Source organism: Tenebrio molitor, chromosome 5 (genome assembly GCF_963966145.1).
Source record: "Tenebrio molitor chromosome 5, icTenMoli1.1, whole genome shotgun sequence".
In the NCBI taxonomy this organism is placed as follows: Eukaryota; Metazoa; Arthropoda; class Insecta; order Coleoptera; family Tenebrionidae; genus Tenebrio; species Tenebrio molitor.
Genome location: NC_091050.1, coordinates 24,573,272 through 24,586,487, shown reverse-complemented (window position 1 = coordinate 24,586,487; position 13,216 = coordinate 24,573,272). Strand labels below are relative to the sequence as shown.

General features: G+C 35.7%; 1 protein-coding gene across 6 annotated transcripts in view; it reads right to left on the bottom strand.

Moving 5' to 3' along the window:
- The window catches only part of LOC138131967 (pseudouridylate synthase RPUSD2-like), a 449,464-nt gene that overhangs the window by 247,892 nt on the left and 188,356 nt on the right, over positions 1–13,216 (bottom strand). The window contains exons 1-2 of one of the 6 annotated variants that reach the window (XM_069049261.1): positions 10,815–11,234; positions 9,502–10,075 (exon numbers count right to left, since the gene is read on the bottom strand). The exons of 3 other annotated variants lie outside the window; for them this stretch is intronic. In XM_069049261.1, coding sequence (XP_068905362.1) covers positions 9,502–9,705 — 204 coding nt within the window. In that variant the 5' untranslated portion in view covers positions 9,706–10,075; positions 10,815–11,234. Of the gene's footprint in view, positions 1–9,501; positions 10,076–10,129; positions 10,780–10,814; positions 11,235–13,216 lie in introns of those variants that run through there. 2 more of the 6 variants (XM_069049262.1, XM_069049263.1) reach the window with 2 other exon arrangements.

Sequence of the window (13,216 nt, the reverse complement as noted above, 5' to 3'; positions counted from 1 at the left end):
GGAAAAGTGGTCACACTACGTAATAAGTGTATCGTGTAATAAATAGCATCCTGTTTGTGTCTCGTTGTCTAATATTTGTGTCATATTTATTTTTAATTTTTGCAACATCGTATTGAAATTATTAATTACAACCAGATTCGGGGAACTGCTTCTGAATAATGAATAATTATAAATATCAATGTCAAAAGAAAACTTGAACACAATAATTTTACAGTTCAAGTATTTCGTGCATTCGCTGAAAACTTGATTCATTAATTTTAATTTTCAATTCACCAACATATCATTACGTGCGGGAAATAAACAGGCCGTTATTACACCAGTAGCAGTAAATTTTATTATTCACTACAGTAGTCAGTTTCTACAGCCACTAGCAAAAGAGGGCTTGAATAAAAGTTTTTTTGATAAAATCAAAATAACATTCTTTTGCAAAATCCTTAGACTTTTTGAAAAATCTGGCAGTTCTGAATGCATATTATATACAGGGTGTAGAATGGATTTTGATACATATGCATTTTACGTGTAATAGTAAAAATCCTCGGATATTGTGGCTCTCCTAATTATTTTCCAACTAAACCTTAAATACAAAAGTTGTAGAGTAAAAAAAATTGTACCTAAATTCTTTTAAAATTATATTCTAACATCTTCTGGTTCTGTTAGACAAGAAACATTAAATATTAAAAATATATCCATAAAATAGTAATAGCCATGATTCCCGATAGCAATTCAGTTCATTTTTTGACAAACGTAACGAGTTTGCTGATTCCTCAAAGAATGAACTCTTTCAACAAAGAAAAAAAAGTTAACTTCGTAAAATGGGATTAGTCCGGATTGTGTTTTAGAGACATGCAAGCAAAATTTCCTGCATTCTATCCGGAGCGACCAATTCCAAGTTTGACGTGTCGGATATCATACATGTCACCTTTGGTTGTCACCTCGGTTACACTTCACAGCTATTGCTACTTTGACAAATTCAATTCCTTTTTCCATTACTGTGTACTTCCGGAAGATGTTAAAAAATGAAAAAAATAAGAATTGGGAACCATTTTTAAAACCCTACAACTTTTGTATTTAAGGCTTTGTTCTAAAATAATTAGGGGAGCCAATTTCCGAGGATTTTTACTTTTACACGTAAAGTGCCTATATGTACCAAAATCCATTCTACACCCGGTATGTATAAGTATTCATGTCCTTTCAATGGATTGTTATTCTTTCGTGACTCCCTAAAAATATCTTAAAAGCTACGTATGTATAACAAAAGGATATTTCAATCCAAATTAACTGTCACTTTCGTCAATACATGTTTTGAATGTACGTGAAAATAAAACATTTACAATTCACAGCATTTGGAATCGTCTGATTCGGCATTTCCATGCTGATTTTCCGTCTTATTCGATAAACTAAATCTCTTGTATATTGGAAAAAAAATCTAATTTCGAATACGAATTCTTCCAAACAAAGGTATTGGCCTACTCCGCAAGTGTTTGTTGTGGAATAGGTGTTTTAAAGAATACTGCATTTCTAGTAGTTGGTAAACAAAAATTTCAACATAGTTAGCCCGACAACTTTTAAATTAGTGTACAAAAAATTGAGTATAGTTGGAAGTGACCTACTATGTATTTTTAAATGATAAACATGTCAAAAAGTAAGTGTTTAGTAAAGGAAAAAAATGTGCGTGCCTCAAAATATCGCAAGGATGATGTGATCGTGAATAATAAGTCGTGATCCATAGCGAAGCGCTGAGGCCTACCTGGAATGTCTGAGACAAAAAGGGAAATGATGCGCGTTAAAGTGGGTCAGTTATTTGGAATGAGCCATTATAAATTATGGGCGAGCGAAGACGGTGATGAACAAGCGTACGAGTTTCGGTTTAGTACTCTACAATTCATTTTGTATAAATTGTTAACGAGCAATAAATTAATTATTATTGTTTTCTCTAAGTTTCTTTAAGTCGACCAACCCAGAACCCAGGTCCGAGGAAACGTTAGTCTTAAAAAATATTCTTCCTTCTAAATTACTGTAATTATTTTATCATCTTCTGATTTTCTTATGGATGATGTGCTAATATGCCTTCCCTCTTATCAGCTTAAAGTGCAAATGCTGTAATTGTTATCACTTTGTGGTTTGTAACCGTAAACATTTTCATTGAGATTCTTATTCAGATTAAATAACATTTGTCAATACCGGTTTTCACAAAAACAAGCCTTAACTAAATTTTGTAATGCATACGACAACTGCACCAACATTTACCTGTTTTAAATTGAACACTAATTAGCTATTACAAAACATGGAGATAATTTTTTATGCATCAGCTGTCAATGTTAATTATTATACTTCGTCGTAGAATAATTTGCAGGAGTTGGTGAGTTAAAGATCAAAAATTAAATGTAAGGAAAATGTCAATTAAATTATCAATAGCTACTTATTAAATTCAAACAAAATTTTTTTAACAATGCCCAACCCAATTAGACAAACAATTATAGACGAAATATTATTTCCTAACTGATGAGTTGCCAGTTAATTGTTGGTAATTACATTTAATATATACATTTAATTAATAGAATTTCAGAAAAGAGACAAGGTCGTAGAAAAGCAAATAAGTCACAATAAATATGGCCTCGTTTAGTGTTTTGAAAAAATTAAAACATTCCTAAAATGTGTCCTCAGTGTGGGGCTATTTTCGAACAGTGGCCAAAAATTATTAACACGCAACATGCTTACTTGTAAATTAGTAGAGTCTGTTGAGATTTTCATAAAAATAATCAGGGATACGTTACACATTTTAAATATTTAATTTAGTTTCTTCATATACAGGTACAAAATTCCACGAATCAGTTTAATAAAGCTAAAAACGAACTGAATTAAGTTTGTTGATTAAATAATCGACTTTGATATAATTACCGGTGTAACAATTCAGCTTCAACAATTTCCTTTAAAAAGATTTAAATCCCAGATAGGCATTGTTTGCTAATGACTTGGCCTAAAACTCCAGCACGGGTAACAGGTTGATATAAAATAGATAAAGCCGGCGCATTTTGCAAGATGATGACCTTACTTTTAAGTTCAAAAGCAGTAATAACCCGAAACCTGTTCTAGGTGAAAGTGAACTTTGCATATACGGTTCCTTAATTCTGTAATGACAGACGTCTTTTCATTCCCGAAATGATTTACGAGAATTTCAGTATGTGTACCGGAATGTTATGAAAGATGATAAAAATCGGATTGTTTCCCAACAGAATGTTCTTCTGCACATAGCAAAAACATAATGAAGAATGCCTAGATAATTTAAATGTTACTCAATTACACAATTCGTTCGGCGCGGTGTTGCATCACTGGTTCGACTATGGCGGACCTTTAATTAAAACTTTGTTGGTTATCTTAAATGTTGAATGACGGCGAGAAACTACGACGAAACAAAGTGGAATAATGACGCGCTAAATAAACAAAAACCCTCTACTTTTGCAACAGATTTATCGGAACCTGTCGATAATTACGTTCGCGTGTGAGTTCATGTAATTAATCCAGAAAATGCGACAGGTCTGATTTCCCTCAGGTCAACTTGTTATTTGTCATTGCGTGTGAGGAGCAATTACTCCAGTAACAAAATCATTTAAATTACCGCATCGCCCGAAAGAGATTGAAGATCACAATAATTATTATCCTCACTACCTAAATAACCATTAAAATTGTCGGAGAAAAAGACAGTCGTTAGGGTTTTTATTCATTTCCAGGAACCATCAGATTATCAAAAGGAAAAGGTAATTAGATTCGAGGATAAGGTTATTGCGTATAATGGCCAAACATACCTGCGACCATGACGATATATTATATAGACGGCACGACATAAAAAGGGTGAAACATCAAAATGTTTTTTACGACCAGTAATGGACGCAGCAGTAATTCACAATGCAGGAATGGGGAGAATTCGTCCGATATTTTCCACTAATTATTAGCATTTATTTTTCGCGAATTCTCTTCAGGAGGAAATTAAACGTTACGTATAATGACATTATCTTAACGTCTTGTTTGCGCAACAATTTACCGGAAAACAAGCAATTTTAATATCATCACAAAGAAGAAAGGATACACCTCAAATCTTCTTAAGACTCAGTAAACAGCACTCTGATATCAAACAAACGTTTTGTAACATCTTGCCTCATTATAGGTTAAAAGCCAAAAGTTGTCCTCAAGTTCTAGATGTTTATTCCAATATTCGGCTATCAACCGGAGGAAAACAAAAATTGTTTGCGTTGCGATATTAGAAGCATGTCTAGCACTACTAGTTTAGAACATGTGACGTGAAAATAATACGGATCTTAAAATATTTGATAAAAAGCTCCACTAAAACCTTGAAGATAGGCAAAGTTGCGCTTCATCCAATTTGTTAGTAATCGTGCATATTCTAGAAAGATTACAATAAAAACTTTATAGACTGGCAGCGGTTCAAAGTATTAGTTTATGCTTTAAATAAGTCGTTAGAAATTACGATCTGTCACTGGGTGTAGCTACAGCCAATTGTGGTCAGCTTGTAACCAAACAACTTCACCGAGGTACGGACATGTGTAGAATAGCTATAGGTACCCTATTCCTGAGTTGGACGCCGGTAAGTCGTAAATCAGTAATAATCACCGCTTAACACCCGCACATGCAGCTTTCCTTTGTTGAGAAGATAATTGCGCTCGGCTCACGTTAACAAACTGGCAATCCTTGTTTTAAAATCTGTGTGCGGGCGTAAAAGTAAGAAAACATGATATTTGGAAGATGCCAGGTAAAGGATAGTGCTTTAAAGTAGGAAATCCAAAAATATCAGGTAGGCTGAATTGCGCTCTATAAGCAGCATAACGCCTTCCCATCATGAAATGTTTTGGACGCACTGGAATCTGTCAGCGCTTCGGTCGTTTTATGGCTCAGCGGCATCGAACTAAGAAACAGAGTATACATGTATTTTCTAGGTGTCAAATTAGAAGATTCATATTCGATAATAAAGAAGACGTAGAAATAATTAACAACGGATTTTTTCATCAATAACATTATAGTTCAAAAATAAGTGAAATTTAAATTATCCTTGAGAACATAGATATGTAAACTGTTGGTGCAAAAAATTACCGTAGCTTTAGAAAATTGTTTCCTACATGAGTTTGATTCTGTGACCTTCAAATAAGCACTGGAATCGTTGGAAAACATCTTGTACAACAGAATCAGCTTTAGTCAAATTTTCCTAAAGAACATTTATAACAGATTTAATAGTCAATATTCGTATAAAAAATAGAATCCATCGATCTGTCCGAAATCAAATTTCACCCATTGTTCATGTCTGAAATCAGACCGTTTGCAACAGTGATTTATTACCCTTGCCACAACTCGTTTTTATTTAATCAAAATTGGTAATGTTATTTTTTAGAGTTCCCACAATAATTCTGCGCCACATATTGATGCGTGAAATCAAAGATAATTCACAAAAAGGAGCAGAAATCATTTTAAATTCAATTACAAAAATTTAATGAAACTTATTGTTTATTGCATTAAGATAATAACCGAAATCAGGAACGGATCGCGGCTCCACAAGGTCATCATCTAAAATCAATTTCATATAACAAAGTCTAGTATTACAGGATTTAATACATTATGATTCGGAAATTTGATCTCGATATAAAGCCGATCTCGTCTAATCGATAATAGATATTTACTTGAAAAAGACCAAATCTCTTTGTGTTCAAGCTCCAGTGTTTACAGCAATAATTAATAATCGATTGAAGGTCCATTCAAATACGTTCCAGCGACGTATTTATATTCTCGACCAATCAATCCATTAAGGTGCACCAATTATTAGACATAAGGCACGTTTTCGCAAATCCCATCACTCCGGCATTTATGCCCTCAGAATATTATAGGGTGTTTCGCAGCCGTTCTCTGGAGAATAAAGTTCGACGGTTAAAACAATATTTCTTCGGCGTAGATTTTTCCCCGTGAATGTTTAAACAAACTGTAAAAATTGAATTGATTAAACCGATAACGTATTTTCTGAGTGGTAACTGCGGTTAATTAGGCGCTTTTCCAATTTCGGGAAAAGTGCTGTTTTGGATGGAAATCTGACGGTAATGGCACCGTAACGGTTCAGTTGTTGGAAAGTCAAAGGTTTCTCGCAACGTTCTGGACAAAACTGAGGGCCTGCCGGGCCTGGAAATTGACCTGGAAGGTGATGAGTACTTAACAGGGTGAACTTTCAAAGAGCTTGTCGAGTAATAAGATTCCTTTCTTCTAGCCTTGGCAACAAAACGCCAACGTAAATTATGTCAATGGCAACGAAGCTTAATCCGTGATTAATTGCAATCATCATTCATCTAGTTAACCCGATTTAAGGAAGAATGTTTCCTTTCTCGTGATAGTAAATTTATTAGGCTAAATACAAACTGCTCTACCCATTATCATATCCTACCTAGAATGGCCGTAAAAACAGAGGAACCCATTAGGAGGGTACTTACGAAAATGGTATAGCGCTGCTATTATTGTAATCAAGGAAGACCTTTCCAAAATGTCGGAAATAACTCCGACATGAAATGTTTCAAAATCTTTAAGATATTCCCAAATTATCTACATCAAGCTATCCAACGCAAAATTCTGTTTTGGGTCGTTTAACCCTCTCGAACTGAAATTTTATTCAACATTATGCCGAGGCTGGTGTGCCACAGTTATTTCCTAAAATACATTAGCCATGTATTTTGCATAAAACGGTGATAGCATTGAGGTTGGCCACTACAACACTCGTAATGGCTTTCGTCGGTAGTCCGCATACGCCAGATAACTAATAAGAAAAAAGTCAACTTTTCATTATTGCGACTCGCTGCGGTTGTTATACTCTACATTTCAGCAATTTCTGCTCCCTGTGTTTAACGGTGTTGAGTTAATAATAATTTTCGTTCACGAAAACACACACCAAAAGACTACCCGTGCATGTAGAACAAAGAGTATCTATTAAACAAATTAAATAATAACATGATTATATCATGAGGTAGTTTTTCATTCCGCTTTGGTGAGTTCAGTTTGGATTTTATGTTTGCCTTGTATAATGTATAATTACGTTACGACCAAACTTGGTATTAAATTAAGGTTAGGAAACAATTCCGCCACTCAGATGCCGTATTGTATCCAAGATCGCATCGGTCAAAATCCAATATTGCACAAAACACAAATCAGATTACAATAATATAATTGGCATACCAAATTTCTGGATGCACTGACACGGCAATAACTTGGCAAAGCTCGGCAAGTGCCAATTACTACGCGAACTACAACCCACTGAAAAAAATTTAAACGCTCTTTACGAAAAGCTCCAAAAACTTTTCTTTTAATGGGGACCGTTGGTAATCAACAGAAAATGTATAACTAAGTGATACATATAATTTTAATATTTTCTGTAATAACTGTACTTTATGGAATGATAAAGCGCAAAGTTATAAACGCCACCGGCATTTCTCTAATTCTCTTTCCACAAATTTTTGCGCGTCCTAATTGCTAAAGGCTCCAATTATTGATAATTTGAATAATACACCGTAATTAAACCGGTTAGGCAACTCTTCACTTTATAAAACGACGATAAACTTTCAACACAAAAGAAATTCAACTCTATGACCAGCCTAAAATATCACAGTAAAAATCCCATCAGGACTACAAGAGCTGACATGCTTAATCCGGCAACGTTAAAGGTACTAAAGCAATTACACAAAAAATATGAACTTTTATACCACTTGATGGGATAATCCTTATACGATACCGGCAGTTTTACATTAAATAAAATGGATTTTTGATCAAGCATAAACCGATTATTTTACTACTTATTGGACTTTGCGCATCTGCGTATTCACCAAACGAGCGAGCAAGATTGCATTCGCTCGTGCTCGTCGATGTTTGCTCATTTTCCCCTCAAACGTTCGCGTTACGTCCATACTGGACTGAATATGTTTTCTTATTCTCAGTTCACAATGAACACTCGATTCCGATAGATTGTGAATCACCGTTCACACTAAATAAGCACGAATAAGTATTTTCTTTGATACAACGCCATGTTCTACCCGAATGTTATGAGCGAGCGAATGTTTGCTCACTCCCTCGCTCGCTCTTAAGTCAACTTCATTAAATAACGCATTTATATTAGACACTGGACTCAAATTTGTATATATTTTTTTAGAACAATGAAGTGATTACCTTCATTTAGCCTCAATATTTCAAAATACACGACAGAGGAAATTTCACAAACTTGATATTGCTTATTAACCAATTAAATTTGATTGAAAGTTTTTCAAAACCGATCTGTGGTAATAAAATAAGTCTTTTTATTTCCAGTTTGACTTAAAACTACAATTTTTTTCGCTTTGTTAACAAATCACTTTTTTATGCCGATTACACAAAAAACAATAATTTCGGATGTCGGCATAATTATTTTAGAAAATTAATGCCCTAGATAAAATACACAAATAATAGCACATGCGTCAGAAACTTCCTTCAGTAAATTGCTAAACTTTAATTTTTTAGATTTGTTTAAAACATGCTTCACTAAGTTTTGACATGAGACGGCTGCGAAATACAAATATTTGTCTAGCTGTCTTCTCTAAAAATGTTTTCACCCAAGTTACATATTATGCAACAGGCAGCAACATTCTCGAGTAATGACCAGATAAAAATTGTAATTAGCACTTGTCGTTATTACTTCTTAAAATAATTACCATTCTCGAAATATTTGGAATTCCGAATATTTCACTACATTTCTTGTCATAAACTTAAAAATTCTTGTGGGACGATTAATTTCTTCGTCGATAATGAATACACGTCGACTTTCCAACAAAACCATTATGAGGGAACCTTGATACAGTTTTATTTGCAATGCACATTAAACAATTTAACGAAACATTACTTTCGTAATTTTCACTTTTAACTGCAGGTAATTTAGGCGAGTTACGCCCATTTCCGCTTACCTAGACAATGCAAACCTTTTAAAGCTTGAATTGGAACACCACAGAACAATTAAACAGAATGTAGAAAATACGATTTATTAATTAAAACATGTTTATTTTCTCATTTAAGTAATTATTCATTCGGTGTGCAGTAGGTCGACTGGGTTATTTACGAAGCAAGAGTCACTAACAGTGGATTTTTATTGGTTTATTGGATATAATGAACTGATATTGTTTGCTGTGCATTTAATGCAGGAGTACTTGTGTCGAACGTGGACGGCGAGATAGGAAATCTAATCAAGGTTGGAAATTAGGTCAGAATAAAATTTCGATTAGGGTGATTGATCTGCCACACTGCCTAGTAAAATTTACATTTGAATGAAACCTCAATATTTACTTAATTAATCATTCGTAATGAAATCAGGGCGAAGCGTCGATCAATATTTATGCATTAAATAGTCAAATAAAATAATTGTGTTTTGCGACGCCCTAGTAAGTAATTAAGTTGGCGAAGTTATAAATATGTCCGGTTTAAGGATAGGCAAAATGAACCGACCTTTCTTTGGGGCTGCCGCATGGCGGGCTGAGTGACGAAGGTCCTTAGAGTGGCAAGGGGTGCGGGAAGGCCCGTCAGCATGGGTTGCACGTGCATGGCAGGGGGCTGTAAATGTAACGGCCCAGCTGGATGTATAGGAACAGCCACCATCTTCTGCAGGGGAACTCCCCAGGGCAGGTACCAGGACCCAGGGTGGTGCTGCATAGTTTGATCGATAAAGAATAAGTATTCACTTCACACCGTTAAACTTGCGGAGGTCGCTGTTTCTTATCACTGCTGTACTCTGTCGTCCTTTCAAACACCACAATATTTCTTCATCGGACGCGAAAACATGCTGCCACACAAAAGTCGAAAAGGTAAGACGCGCGGCGCGCAGGACCCCGTCGGCCAAACTTTATCGGCAAAGGTTTGATTAATATTAATGAAGAGAGCCGACGTTATTTCGGAACACTCGCGGTTCTCGTGGTCAGAAAAAAATAGGCGGTATCAGTGTCTATAATAACTGGCTATTCATTATTTCCGATGGAGTGTTGCTATATTCTCGGTCTGAAATTCGTGCGCGGTTGCTCCGAGCCTGAAAATAACCTCTAAGTTAAGACAACTACGGTATTTTGTGCGTAAGGTTTACATTAGAGTGGAGCCGAAGACAAGAGGGATGATGTTTTGTGATAAACCGCGCAATACAGATTTGTTCATTTTACTTGCGCGCATTTACCCCGATTGTCGCCTCGCAGGAGCCGCAAAGCCTTAAGCTCCCATACCCGCAGACATTAAGACATTACGAAAACAAATCCTATTTCTCACTTATCTCTCCTCAAAAACTGAACATCAACACACTACGTTCCTCTCAATGGACCCAATTCACTAAAAATAACAACAGCTAATGTGAAAAGGATTAATCCAAATTTAAATTCCCCGAAAATGTTCTCGATATCCTCTATTTTTAAAATGGACAACACAACAATATTAGTCGTTACATTTCCTGTGCTTTTAATCCCGGAAGCAAGTGTTGCGACCGAAATCGTTAAAGAGGCAGATTCGTAATAAAGCTAAATATTTCCGGTTCTGTTTCGGAAACGCACCCAGTTGTTCGATTAGTGCAGCACGCGGTTCGATTTTCGAAATACGACCGACACCGCGCTCGAATCTCGTCGTAATTTAAAAGTTACGGAGTTTTGAATTTTTCGATATTCACAAAGCGTTCACTCCGCGAGACCTCACCGAATCAGATTAGACGTTCGCAGGACGAAAGTGTCTCAGGAGCTGGAAAGGTGGCCGTCTCTAATGTAAACAAACGTACGCTCAAAACTCACTTGTCGGAGCTGCAGAAGCACGCAACAATTACCCCAATTAGTAATAAACGAAACACGCCAGGGCAGAAGCACTTTTCGCGCGCCGAGTAATCACATCAAGTCACTTACTCCTGCTAAACAAACGTTTGTCCTGCCCGGCAGGTATAATAACAGGAGTCTGCCGACAATATCCTGAATAGGAGCGTCTAGCCGACAAGCTAACTGATTGAGAACACTCTGGCATCGGCCAATCAGAGTCTGATATGAATTTTAGAGTGTCGCTGGAATATAGCAAATGATATTAAATCATGACAGGTGTTCGTGCGGCGCGTGTGTTTTCCACTACCGTACGCGCGTGTTATTCCTGCGAGGGCCGAGGAGCAACTGCTGTGAATGAGAGCTCGCGTGCTTTGCAGGAACCGGGGTCTCTGTGCGCCTGCTGTACTGTGCGTAGCAGGAACTTTTGCCTGCAGGATTCTGTATTTATACTGTGTCTGCGCCGCGACACATCGCGACGTCGGCCGCGCATAATGGCCTTAGATTTTATTGTTTGTTTGTCTACGGCGGCATTGGAAATGTTCTTATTGCCGGGCCTAGCGTCAGATATTGCCAAAATCGCCGGCTCTCTACCAGAGCTCCGGATTTCACGGGTAATCCACACGACTTCCCGGCTTGCATCGGATGACCGGATTATGTCGCGGATTACGCGCGACTTGCTTGTAATGAAGAATGAAGCTCAAAAATGAAGCGATAAAAACACAACACGCGTGCCTGCTTAATGGCCGATTTCAAAGGGCGAAAATACCAACTCACAATAAAAATAAAACGAAATCCTTTTTAATTTTTTTTTCCGATATCAATAACAGCGACCTAAAATAATCTTCCGAGATATAAAATATATATATAATAAAAAAAAACATCCACGAATAAAACGTGATCAATAAATTATTCCCTTACAAATATAATAGCGTTAAACTTGGTGCACTTAAGGCAGTGACCTAAATTTTCTCAATGCTCACACAATTTTCTACACTTTTTAAGTTTTGGGTACAGTGTTGGTGCTCAAAACTTTATGAGATTTAAAGTTTAGGTGAAGCAGTAATTGATGGTTAAGATTGGTCGTTAATTTAATCACAAATACAGAAAGTGGTCATGCAACCGCGTATTTAGTTAACGCAAAAAAATTAAAAATTTGCGTGTAAATGTGTGGTTTTATTTCAACCCACCTAGCAAAAAACTAAGAAATATTATAACTGTTTATATACGAAGGTAATAAAAAAAAATACATCTAGGAAAAGATAATTGTCGTGGCAAAAAAATTAGTAAATTAAATTTCCACAAGCTATAAGCAATAAGATTACATTATTTGGTCTGTTTCCTAAAGTTTGTTGGAGTGTCCATTCAATTTTGCAACTTTTAGCCTATTAAACATAGACAGGTGATTTAATACTTAATCGCAGTAAACAATAGTAAAACACATCGAATGCAATATTTAGCCTCATCTTAACTGTTTAGAGTTAATTTCTTTCAATATCTCTTTAAAAAACAGGGTCTAGTTAATTGTCATTTGAAATCATACCTGTGACATTATTCTAAACTTCCATTATAAAAATGCTCACAACAAAAAATATAACAAAAGTCAGCTCCAATCTTGCCTACACGTTTGTAAAAAATAATGGCCCGTAATCACGAAACAATAAAAATCAATCGTTACTGCATTTTTCCATCTATTTATGTATCGGAATCGATAAGTGAGAATTAAACCAATGAAAAAACTGTTCTAAAATAATAGTTATTTAAATTACAAATGGGGTAGGCTACATTTTACAGCGCGACGTTTTTAGATTGAAACACGACCGCAAAGCGGGGGTGTTTAAAAAAAAAAACGAGTGATGTAAAATGCCTACCGCATTAGTAAGCTAAGCCCAGAAATTGAAGACCGAGACGAAGTTGAGGTCGCCAACTGGGCAAAGCACCTAAAGACCTTCTACTCTGAACGTATATACAACTGTTTACTTTTCAACACTAAACGGCCATCTTGCTGTTTTTGATTTTGACATCTGACATCCATGCACCGGGTGACTAGTGTTACACCACAATGGAACCGGTTAAATTATCGGCAATAATTTCGTTATTTCGCTGTTTAAAAGGCTTTTTTTAATAGGTATAATTTAATTATTAAATATATTATTAAAAAAAATTGAGATTTTTAATAAATAAATGATTTTGATTGGCTGAAAAAATTTCCACTTATTAATTTCATGTTGGGTTGGCTAGATGCAAAAAATTTCCAAGAAATCTCTATATTGTTATAGAAACGGCACCGAATTCTGTTTTTCTATTGGCTATTTTTAAGTGTCTTGCGATTTTCGAAAATATTTTTTAAAGTGTCGCTAAATTTTCAAAAATTTTAGAAATGAATT